The following is a 12,673-nucleotide window of genomic DNA, read 5'->3' on the forward strand; positions in this document are numbered from 1 at the left end:
TTAAATAGAGATTTACAATATAATTCTACTGTCTTTTATTGCACTATATTGGGTTTGTTCCACACCCTACCTTTATGGTACCAAACTCTTCTCTAGTATGGCAAAAAAAATCTGTCACTTGACAGCCAACTTCCAGAACTGGACTACTGCAGAGCTTCAATCCTCTTAGAAGACAGAAAACAGACTGTCAAGGAGTAAACTTGTTATAACCCCACATTAACAGTATTTTAAAGTAATGTACAAAGATACTGGCTCAGATACAGCTTTTTTTTTTTTTTCTTTATTTGTATTTTGACTCTGGTGAAAAACTGAAAAATCACTCTTAAGGGATGGATGCTACGTTGACACAGAGCCAAGGGGGAAGCTTTACAGTAGAAATATTCATTGACTCTGTGACTGCAAGTGTGGAAAAGCAGAAAGAACTAGATAACATTAATTCAAGAAACACAGCAAAGCCAAGGCTCGGGATTGGTGTATAAACAGCTTTAACTCTGCATATTCATTTCAGTGGCTCAGAAAACAAATGGAAGATTACTGGGATAAGATTAACTGTAACAAATGCAAGGAAATGTATGAAACAGTTGGAAAAGCTTTTTATAGTAGAGCAGTTAAATCTAGTTAATTGTGTTTGATTTTTGTTTTCATAATTACTTCCATTGTTCCACTGAACTCCTGCTGAATGTCCGACATAGTCAAGCTGTCATGCCATAATTGAAAAAAAAAATGAATAGAAACTGAATACCAACGTGATTAGTGTTGTGTTACATGCTTTTAATGTATGTGTTGCTCATACTGGTTTAGAGCTGCCTCACACTTAGCTGAGGAGATAATCCTTGATTTAAAACAAAGCGACCACTCTGACAAGGTTAATGGAAGCGTTTAACCATATGCGAAGGTAACGAAAGGCATTCAGTTCACTGTTGCTACGTGGTAAGAAGGTCACGAGTAAGTCTTTGCAATGAGAAACCCAATTTATTTTAATTCCCGCTGTGACCTCTCACACAGGCGTTGTCCAAGCTAGTAGCCCTTTATAGCACTGTTAGCAATAATCTAGCTGGCCTGAGCTTGCTGTATTACTTACTGTCTGTCAGCGTAGCCCAGTAAGTTTATTTGAAACTACTAACATTAGGCAATAGATTAGGAGGAACCACTAGTTATTTTGTGATTGGACTCTCTCACCTACCGTGGGACTGCTTTCTAAGTCCTCCTAGGCAGGTGGAGTCTGGACGAGCAGTGGGTGCTGTAGGAGAGGTCTGAAAGGCAATGGAAATGAGCATGGTGCTACCCTGTTCTGTGCTCAGCCACTGTTGTCACTCCCTCTCCTTTCGTGACAAATACCAAGCTGTCATCTGCTGGACTGAAGGAAAAACTCAACTGCAGTACCTTCTTCCAGTGTATTTGAAGATGGCACATTAGGTAACAGTTTTACAAGTAAAATGCATAATAAATAAATGATTGAGTCCAAAGCTTTTCTTTTAAGCTAAACACCTTCATTACCATTCATGGACCTTTTACAGAATTACTTATGTGTATTTTGCACATGATGCATTGTCTAGTTTGGAAAAAATGCTCAGCAGGTGTGGTGATTTTATTCTCTGAAAACTAGTATCTAAGAATCAAGAAGCTTTTCACAGCTTTAGGAAGGTGAGGAGATAGTAGAAACTTCTTCTGAAATAGCTTATGGCTGTTTTCTCTTTTAAAGCACTATTAAATGAAGTACTTCAACATTTCCTAGAGTGATCCATCACAAGCTGACTTGTCTATGTAGGATTTTCCCAAGTATCTTCTTAGTTAGATAAAAGATGTGCATGAGTGTGCAGAATAATGTGGCTTTTTTTTTTTCGTTCTTTCTTTTTTTTTTTTTCTGAAGGATGACAATTTGTAGAAGACAATGTCCCACTTTCCTAGCTTTCCTTTGCAGATGAATTGGGAGTTCAGTGTTGCTCCTTATATTTAATTTGCTAAGGTGTTCTACATTCATGGGCCAGAAAAGTTTCATCCTTCACATTGCCCAGTTCAGAAACTTCACTTTCATGGGTAATTAAAAGAATATTTAGGAAAATCAGTTAATTTTTTTTTCTTAAATACGCAGCTTCAGGATAATCAGTGCACTAATCAGTGCACTACCACTACTATACCCCAGACTTCAGAGTCTGGGTGTCACTATCCTGAAAATGTGTATCAGTTTACCTGTAACTGCATAATTTCTGAAACATTTAGTCTTGTCTCTGTTGGTTTTACCGGCATCATTGGTAGGAGCAGTGTGTGTCCAAAGCATGTTGCATTGCAAAATGTTACTATTGTAAAATGACACTGCTTGTAAGTTAATTTCTTCAAAGATTATTTTTATATGCACAGATTGATGTTAATGGTGCACTCCATGATGTTGCCGGGGGCAGGGGGGGGAAGTAATTTAGTAATTTCTACTTAAAGTAGGTGATTCTGTGTATAGCAAGTGTAAAGCACAAAACCCAGGAGAATCATCTATGTTTTTCAAGTAGTCATGTAAAGGACTCTCTTCAGACTAGCTGTACAAGCTATGTGATGCAAGGAAAAGAAATGAAATGTAATCGTTATCCAAATGAAGTGAATAAAGATAAGAGTCCTCCACAATTTATCTACCAAATGTGTGTCTCTAACACAGTGACTCCAACACTACAGTTGTTAATATTAAGTCTGTCCACATATTTTCTGCAAAATCTCTGTGATGAGGCATTCATTGAGTAGAAAAGCTGACACAATGCAATGCTTTTTCTGCTGGCTCTGGACAAATTATATTCCATTTTATCAGTTGCAAGGTCAGGAGTGCTATCATGGCTCTTAAACTGTAGTGTAGTAAAGTGGTCTCTATTGAACATTTGAGGAAGAGCTGTAAGTTTGCCTGATTACTGTAGCCAGGTATCCCCAGCAGCCAAGCTCTTTGTCTGAACCCATTTCTCTTGTCTATAATTCTCTTTTTCTTGCTGTAATTTGATTTCAGAATTGACTTTCAGTGCAATGTACTTGGGGTTGCAAAGCTCAGACATATTTTCAAGGCACACAGTAGTTATTGCTAATATGTCTGTGTAGAAGTGCTTTAATTGCTGATTTCAGCTCTAGTGCTAGTTTAAGCACAAGCCAAAAGGTGCTGTTATTAAACACCTTGTACTGCTAGAGTCTGTGCTTCTTTCCCTGTCATGCTTGTACACCAATTCTTTTTTTTTTTTTAAATTAGGAAACATAAGTCCTTTCACACAAAACATGATTTTTTTTTTGACTTAATATCTCCCTTTTCTTTTCTAACTCCTGTAGTCTATTACTAGCCTTTCTGGACTTCCCTGTGCTTTCTTCCCTTTTCAAAAAAAAAAAAAAAAGGGAAAAAGATGTGAAACATTATCTTTGCGCCCTACATACCTGCATCGGTATGGCAATATTCATTCTCCTGTGAACTAAAATCATCAGATTATTTTTGCTATCTCAGCCTCTGTGAAATGCAAAACAATTATTTTAGACAAATTAAGATTGTATTTGTAATTTGGTTTTGCTCATAAAAATGGTGGTACTTTCCCGAATCCTCTTCTTTTCTTACAGCGTAGTTTAGAGCTCCTGATACCCACTGTTTCTGACTAAACAATCTTCCTTTCGTATTTTCTCTTTTTCCTTTTATATAGTTCATCAGCATTGCTTTGCAGTGATCAAACTGGGTTATTTTAATAACACCCCTCTAACCCCAATTTTTACCTTTCATTTTCCAATCACTATCTGGAGTTCATGACCACCTGCAGCTGGCTCATTGATTCACTGGTGTGACTTTAACTCTTCGGTAGCAGGTGAAGACATATGGGTGGCTTTCTCTTATCTAACCAGGGGTACCACACTGTGTATGCATCAAAGCATCCAGAGTTTCTTTAAAGTGTGGCAAATAAAAACAATTAAAGGTAATGTCTCTTTGTAAGATTAGCTCAGTGTGTCTTTAGGTGATATGATGTGTTTTATTGACATACTGTCCTGCAGAGGACTTCTAAAACTTGCTATATTATTAAGTAGTTACGCTTAATGTTGAAATGGGTACTGCTTTGCAATTGCTGTAACCCTATTTTTAGTTTTGGTCTTTTAACTCTTTTGGAATGTTGGCTATGTCTACATTTATGTAGAGAGATAAGCTGTTAAAACATTTTCTCCTTTACTTTTCAGGGAGTAATATGTGGGAGGCTGTGGACTATTTGCTTCCAACATAGGAACGGCACTGGGTTGGGAATCTGCACTCCTGAGAGAATGCTGGGAATCTGCAGAGGGCGACGGAAATTCCTGGCTGCCTCTCTGACTGTCCTCTTCGTGCCAGCCATAACGTGGATTTATCTGTTTGCTGGGAGTTTTGAAGGTAGGAGGAGAGTAATGGCTGGGGGGGAGAATGTGTTAAATGATTGGTATCAGAGCAGGCAAATGTAGATCAGTCATCACTGGTTTTATTTAAATAAAGCTAGTTCAGCTTGCGTAGGAAATGGCTCCCCAGGTGCAGATTTCAACAAAGGGCCTTCCTTACCATGTTCTCACTACTTGTTCCATTTTCATCTAATCTTTGAACTTTTACAAAAATGCAACAAAAAAAATCTGATTTCCCCTTACTCGTTTCTTCTCTGTGTTCCCCGATTTTTAAAAATTGATTTTACTTTAATTAAAATTAATGCCCTCTAAGTTTTTACTTTAATTAAAATTAATGCCTCATTTCAGATCTGCACTTAATACTGTTAAGAAGTGTTTAAAAAGTTACCCATATTTATTCTGGGCACTTCTTACACAATTCTTGTTTTTATGGATGTGTGTGTGAGACCTCATATGTCTGGATGATATAGGCCACTGAGTCTGATTTTAGGACACTGAGCAGGGAGTGTATCCTCCTCCAGGAGCATGGAGGGTTTACAGCACAAGTCAGGGAAAGATGTCTAGCATGGTTCTTTGCGTGGTGGACTCTGCTGGGTAATGGTTTCTCAGCTGCAGGATTTCTCTTGTCCTGTGTCCTCACATGCAAATGCTACTGCTCACTGGACCAGGGAACACACTGGTGCTACTTACTTTGTGGAGTGTGAGATTGTGCAGTTGGACTCTGCTCTGAGAGGTGTAGATGTAGCAGGAAACGAAGCATGGAACAAGGGCTTCTACACAGCCATCACATAGCATGCATGAAAGTTGATGGAGCTTTCAGAGTACAAGGTTTGTTCAATACAATTTCCTGAATTCTAACAATTCTCCACTCTTATTATGATGCTGCTGCATTGCCCTTTGTATTTGTGCCCACAATCCATGCAGTGGTGCCTGATCGTCTTCCAGTCTGGGGGTGAGCATGAGCATGAATATCAAAATGGAAATATGTGTAGCCCAGCTGTTGCAGTACTGGTTGTGTTCACCAAAGTGTTTCATCTCACCTGTGTAGTGATTAATTCTTCAAAGGAAATGTCAACAATATCACGTAAGCCCAAGCTTAAGACCAGACTCCACACTGTCCATGCCACCCACATTAAAAACTTAACTGGTTCAGGTTTAATAGCTCTCAGAAGTGTGAAAGCTTGTAATGGGCTCAGTTTCAGTTTTCAGGGAATCTGAATTTGTTCATAAGGATGGGGTGGTTACTACCTTGTCCATCTAGAGATATTTCACATTTGGCTCTCCTAAATACAATGTAAAAATACACAGCCTGAAGCTGTGGCTGAGTAGCCAGCAGAGTGCCTGGGAAGTTCAGTCTAGGACTTGCTGTGCAATATAAGCCTACTCTCAAGACTGCTGTCACCTTACAGAACAGTGGTGTCACTATGAACATGCTTGAGATGATCCATTTTCATTTAGGATGTTCTTCTATTAGAGAAGACAATAAAATAGTTGTATTACTTCTCGGTCTCCTTCCTGCTTTGGAGCTATATCCAGGTGCTGGATTCTGCCCATTTTCTTCTGAAGATATGTAGAAATATGCTATACCCTGCTTTAAAAGTTGATACTGTGAAATGTCTTATGGGCTTCCAATTTAGTTATATAGTGCCTACCTGGCCAAAACTTGCAAGCACATGAGGCTTTTGTCTTTGTTCTCCTTGTATGAAGACTATTAGTTCTGGCCACTGCCTCTACACACTTCTTATGAGAGAAGGATGAACACATGAAATTAATGAATACCTAAAGCATATCTCTGCGTAAAATCAATTTGAATCCAGATCCCTCTGGGTGGCCATTGGTTGCTATACCTGGAGCAGCTATCCTTCGTCTTCTATATTCATGTGGAGAACCTCAAGTTTGCCTTTTTAATTGTCCTTCTAATGAACTTTTTTTCCAGCCTTAAGTTCAGTGCTGATACTTTGGTTAGGTAAGGTTAGGAAATGTTTTGTCTCTTACTTCTTGTTACGTAGTAGCTTTTTTAAAAAATGGAGCATTTTATGTTTGGCAATAGCTGCACTATTTTGGCAAGCTTAGAAAAACTATTCAGCTTCTGTAGTTATCTTAGCAGGAGGAAGGTGTTTCAGCCTTTTAAAAATTGTTCAAACACTAAGTCTGATAATTTTGAAAAGTCATTGTTTTAAATGCCAAGCAAGCTTCTTTTATGTAACCCTGGCTGAGGAATTTGTGCTTGGTTTCAAAACAAAATTGGATTCCAAGTTAAATTACAAGTAAGAACATCTAAAGATTTTCAGTGTATATTGAATACATTTTTGAATTAGTTATATGCCAGGTACAGATATTTGCTTATGCAAATTTATTTGGTATCTTAAAATTCTACCTTAATGGGCAGTAACTCCATGAACTCATTCTAGAATGAAACACTTATAGGATTCACATTAAATTGAAAACTTACAGGGCGCTGGCTGCATACTTGAAAACTAATGATCTAGCAGTCAGAAAATACTGATTTTGTTTGATTTTTAAAAGCTGAGCAAATGCAGGCCTCACCTTTTTGCTTTTAGAAGAATATTATGCTGCCTTGTTGTAATGACTATTTTAATTGTGTCCACAATTGAAAATGGAGTACTGCTTCAAATTCCTGTGTGTGTAGAATCCTTTGTTTTTACAGGGAGCTCAATACAGATCTTGAAATTTGCTGCTACATGCTATTTGAGGTGACTTAAAGCTCTCAGTGTGAATTAATCTTAAATGCAAACCAGGGAGCAAAGCCCATTACCGCTTAAGAAGCCATGCACTTGAAAAGGACTGCAAATGATGTAAAGTTAGTAACTCTTTCCATTATTTCTCTGTCTGGTTTCTTTTTATTTTAATTTTTGCATGGGGGATGCTTTCATCTTTGTTTATTGGTTAAACATTAGAGTAAGTTGAAACATTTATTTAACCATTTTTCTAAACTTGTAGGTATTATGGGCAGAGAGTTAAAGCTGTTTTGCCAATTTATCTGACTTCTTTTTTTTTTACATCATTATGAGTCACATAGTTTGCTTATGTTTTAATGTCTTTATGTATACTTGAGTAAAACATGCCTTGCTACAGCACAGTGCCTTGATTTGAAATCAGCAGGAGCAGAGAGTCCTCTACAGCTTCTGGCACTAGGTTTCTTTGGGTAGTGATAGAACTTTTCAGTTCATCTGGTTTCAGATTCAAGTAAATGGTTCTTGTTATACTTTTCTCCTCTAGATTAAATACATTCTCATGACCTAGTATTTTTATAAACTAACTGAATTATTCAGGTTGGAAGGGACTTCAGGAGCTCTCTGGTTAAACTCCTGCTCAATGCAGGGTGCACTTTAGGGTCAGGCCACATTTCTCAGAGTTTTACCCAGTTGTGTCTTGAAAACCTCCAAGGATGGAGACAACATGGCCTCCCTGAGCAACCTGTGCCACTGCTTGACTGTCCTCAGGTGGAAGAGTTTCTCGTTATATCTAGTTTGAACCTTCTTTGTTTTCGTTTATGGCTGATGTCACGCATCCCCCACAATGTGTCACTGTGAAGAGCCTGGCACTGTCTTCTGGAATCTTGCCTGTAGGAACTGTGGGCTCCTGGTGAGTCCCCTGGGCCTTCTCTCTTCCAGGCTGAGCAAACCTGGCTCTCCCAGGGCAAGCACTTCAGCCCCTGAATGGCTCAGTAGCCCTACACTGACCTTTTGTCAATGTCTTTCTCATACTGGGAACCCCAGACTGGACACAGTACTCCAAATGTGGTCTGATGAGTGTCAAGTAACGGGGAACGGTTACTTCCCATAATCTACTTGCTGTGTTCCTGTTGATACAGCCCAGGATGCCATTGGTCTTCATCACTATCCAGGCATGCTCCTGGGTCATATTTAACATACTGTCCAGCAAGGCCATTATGAGAGTTAGTCCATCCCAGGTAGAGGGCTTTGCCTTATTCATGCTGAATTTTATGAGGGTGCTGTTGCCCCATTCCTCCAGCCTGTCTTGGTCCCCCTGGAGGGCACTCTTTTCTGCAAGTGCCTTGACTACACTCCCCACGCTTGGTGTCATTTGCAATCTTGGTAAGGTTGAATTCTGATTTCTCCATCAGGTTATTGATAAAAATACTGAAAAAAAATGGTCCAGAAGAGATGCTGAGGAACTCTACTTGTAACTGAATTCCAGACAGAACATGAATTAGTAACCATCACCCTTTGAGCCCAACAACCCAGCTAGTTTTGCACTCATCCAGTAGATCAGTCATCTAGACTGTAAAATCCCAGCTTGGATACAGGGTTTCTATAGGAGACCAATATTGAAAGCTGTGCTAAATTCAAGGGAAATTGCATCTGCTGGTCTTCTCTTATTCAGAGATCTAGTCATTTCATCACAGAAAGCAGTCAGGTTGGTCAAGCGTGATTTACTGTTAGTAAATCCATACTAATTCCCCTGTCAGAGCTCAGTATGTTTCCTTTTAAAGGTACTTACATACAGCAGTTAAATCACCTCTCAGTCTTTTTTTTTTTCTACTAAGCTAAACCGATTGAGCTAGCTGAGTTGTCATGGCAAATAATTTTGTGCTTTTTTTTTTTTTTAATTCTTTGGCAGTTGTTTTTTTGTTTGTTTCAGGGCACTGGAATCAAATGTCTCTCTTCAGTGGTGATATCTGTAGTTCTGTCCCCTAAAATTATGCTTTCTTGATGTAATTAAAAATTACATTACTCCTTTATATATGTTTATATCTAAGGACTTTGGTTATTCATTTGCCTAGCGTGGCAGTGAGATCACATTTAGAAACCCTTTATAAGCCCTTTGTTAGTGTAATATAAAATATGCCCCAATGTGATCAATTCCCTTGCGTTGCTTTTTAAATAGTTTTCAGTTCTACAGGGCAGGATTTTGTTTCATTTTATTTTTTGTTTCTCTTGTCAGAGAGTACATTGCACCCTGCTACTTCACAGCTGTCAGTCAGACACCACAAGTAAGACCCTGCCTTGGAATATTCATTGGAGGTGGCATTACCCAAGCTGTGACAGCAACAGCTACTAAAAGCCTCATTAATCATGTATAAATGTCTATTAAGGTTGTGAACTAGAATATTAAAGAGGATTCTGAATATTATATAGCCTTTGAACGTACCTGGTTAATGTTGTTGTTTTTAATAATACACACAGGCAGTGTAATTTCAGTTATCAGTTACTTTGAATGAAAAAGCTAATTGTTTCAACATTCTTAAATTGCATTCAAAAGGCAAGGTAATAGAGTGAGAAGGGTGGAGTGCATTTAAAACAGGGAAGAGGAAATAATTAAATAATACATAATGAATTTTCATTAGAAAGAAAATAAGAATTTCCCTAACCCATAGTAGCTCCAGGACAGGCATCATTTTCCCAGCTATAAGCAGCAGTTTACTATCCCCTTTACTATGGAGGTCGCCTAAAATGGATACTTGGAATGGTAATTTGACACATGCACTCTAGCTCACTGATTCTTCAAAAACGTGTCCACTGTGGCTTTGTGCCCTCATTATATTCAGTCACACCTCCATTTTGACAGGATGAAAATACACTTGAATTATTAGTTTCTGCATGGTGGATCCACTTGAGGTTGGAAGGGCTCAAGTGTTTGTTTATGGCTTCTGTTTAGAAAATATATTCAAGGAAAGGAAGAGTCAGTAATGCAAACTTAAGATGAAAACTTAGGAAGAAGTTGTGTGAGATCATGTCTGTGAGAGAGCAGGAATCTGAGGTTTGTTTTTCTTTTATTCCTTACCTGCAAGGCTAGCATTTTAAGAGCAGAGCCTTCCTTCTTTCCTGGGACTTGCTTTCCTATATTGTCCTCTCCAGTGTTGGGTGACTATCTTTCTCTGACATAGAGCACACTTTAGTCCAAGTAATCTGTAGGGATATGACTGAAGCCAGAGTTGGGCAAACACCTCATAAAATACAATAAAATGAAATGATTGAGGGCTGCAAATATTCATCTTAGTATTTAAATGGATTGACTTTGATGCTGTTCACACTCTTTTTGTGTATGCCTTCCATAAATATTCTAGTGGATATGTTAATTGGGGAGACTGTCTACAGAAACAATGAATATCCAGTTTTAATATTCATGGGAATCAGATTTTGAAATCATTTTTGTGAATACTTGAATCAGTAAACTGATTCTGGGAGTTCAGCTTTATCCAGTTAAGCACCAAAAGTTTATCACATGATCTGTGTGCATGATGAAAACTGCCTGAATTTTTAGTGCTTACAATAAGTTGCTCAAAGCAGGAGATAAATAAGTAATTAATTGCTAAAATGTCTGTCAGACACTTTCAACTGATGTACAAATATCAGAAAATAATCCCTTCACAGACAACGTAATCAGAAAGGGGCAAAATCTGAAATTGCTTTTTCATTATGATTTGCAGAGTTTGCCTGAATTCTATCCACTGTGTGTCTCAACAGGATTAAACAAGAAAACTTAATCCAATGTCCATTTAAAGTAGAAGTTTCAACCTCTATATTGATCCTGTCTTTTTAATAAAGTTCTGAGAAAAGAGGTCCTGAAAGGGTGCCTCTCCATATAATAAGGGGGTTACTGTGGTGGGTGCCAGAACAGGTTTTCAGGAGATGTATTTTAGTTAAGATTGGCTTCATTTCAACCCCTTCTAAAAAGCTGCTTCTGTGCACATTTCCATCCTGGACTGGTGTTTTACTCTTCTTCTGTTATTTTTTTTAGGAGATACGCTGCAAATTGTCAGTTCATCACCTCTTTATCTCAGCTGCAATCAAGATGCCTTCTTCAGTATGTCCCAAAAGAGATCCCAAAAGAGTAAAATCAGTCACCATAGTAAAGACCTCCAGCTTATTCTGAGTTTTGTTGTGTTATCCTAGGAAACTCTTCTTTTTATGAAACCCTTGTGATTTGGATACGAAGGTTGGTTGAAGTATTCTTTTTACCAGAAGGTCCCCGCTGTGAAACCTGTGAAGCTGTTTCTTCTAATTTTTAGCTTACAAATTCAGTATTACCAGAATTAGATTTTGCTTTAAAGATTGGAGTTGTGAGGACCAAGTGGTTTTCTTCTCAACCACTGTTTTAAGTAAACTAAATACTTATGTTCCTGTAATACACTTTCATCTGTAACAAATAAGGTCCGCTGAATGGCTCAACACCCAAATAGTTGTGTTAGTGCTATTTCTTCCTTAGCTTGCCAGAAATTCACATTCTTAAAGCAATATATTATAATCTCAGGAAATGCCATGAGTGGCCACTTCTTTGGTCAGGTTGTTGTACCAAAAGAAGCAAGTCCACAGTGCTCTTTTGAATTACAGTACCCAGACACATATGTTCTCGTTTGATACCCTTTTCCTTTTCTTTTTTTTTAAGTACATTTATTCTTTCATAAAAGTAAAGTGAGCTGTGGGTTTACCTTCTTTCTTCTTTATACATCTCTTGATTGAATGGTGTTTTTCTTTTTTTTTTTTAAATCTTTTGTTTCTGAACACATCTACCAGTTTTGTCTTGGCTTTTTGTTTCTAGTTGGCTCTTAGTTTGTCATTTCTGGCAGAAACATAAAGATCAGAGTAGAAAGGAATTCTTTGAGCAGGACTAAGGTGCCAGCTTCTTAGGAACAGAGGCTCATGCTGAATATCATCTGTGAGTTTTCTCAAGATTTTTCCTCATCTTTCTCTTCCCTATTCTTTGAGCAAACATTTTGGGAAAATGTGGTATATAAAAGTTTTATTATACAAAGATAAGCAGATTCCTTCTGAGAAGAAGGGACATCCCGTAGATCCTGTCAGGGCTGTCTGGAAGATTAGCAGTAGCAGAGCTATTCCCTGCTTCCTCCTCTTTCTGTTACAAAGGTGGATACTCCCCAACATTGTAGTCAAAAAATATTTTTCTCCAGAAAAACAGTAAAGCAAGATGAGCTGAAGTGTCATGTTTTTTAAAAAGCCCAACCCCTAACAAGTAGTGCTTGGCTTTTCGAAACAAAATGTGCAGCTTTATAAGTACGGCAGACCTTCTTTAAGTGCTGGAACTAATGTAGCCTGACTTGCTGTGATCAATGTCATGCAGCTGATTGATGTTGAAGCTGATTTTCCCACAATTAGGGCATTTATAAAATCTAGTTCCCATATGGGTCTCTCGGTGTCTAAATAAATCTTGAGCTCATGTTGCGGCATATTTCTCAATGGGAAAATATATAGCATCTCTCATCTCTCTCATGTGCTCCTGACAATTGCAGAAGCTTCATTACCTCTGACTTCTTTCCCTCTAACAAAGCCTCTAACAAAGGTTTTGGGGGTGAGCAGGCAAGCAG

General features: G+C 38.2%; 1 protein-coding gene across 3 annotated transcripts in view; it reads left to right on the top strand.

Moving 5' to 3' along the window:
- LARGE1 (LARGE xylosyl- and glucuronyltransferase 1) overlaps positions 1-12,673 on the top strand; it is a 283,073-nt gene that overhangs the window by 78,287 nt on the left and 192,113 nt on the right. For all 3 annotated transcript variants that reach the window (XM_048059080.2, XM_066996856.1, XM_066996869.1), the window contains one exon: positions 4,174-4,360. In XM_048059080.2, the coding sequence (XP_047915037.1) occupies positions 4,255-4,360 (106 nt within the window). In that variant the 5' untranslated portion in view covers positions 4,174-4,254. The remainder of the gene's footprint in view (positions 1-4,173; positions 4,361-12,673) is intronic.

This window comes from Anser cygnoides, chromosome 1 (assembly GCF_040182565.1).
Source record: "Anser cygnoides isolate HZ-2024a breed goose chromosome 1, Taihu_goose_T2T_genome, whole genome shotgun sequence".
Lineage (NCBI taxonomy): Eukaryota > Metazoa > Chordata > Aves > Anseriformes > Anatidae > Anser > Anser cygnoides.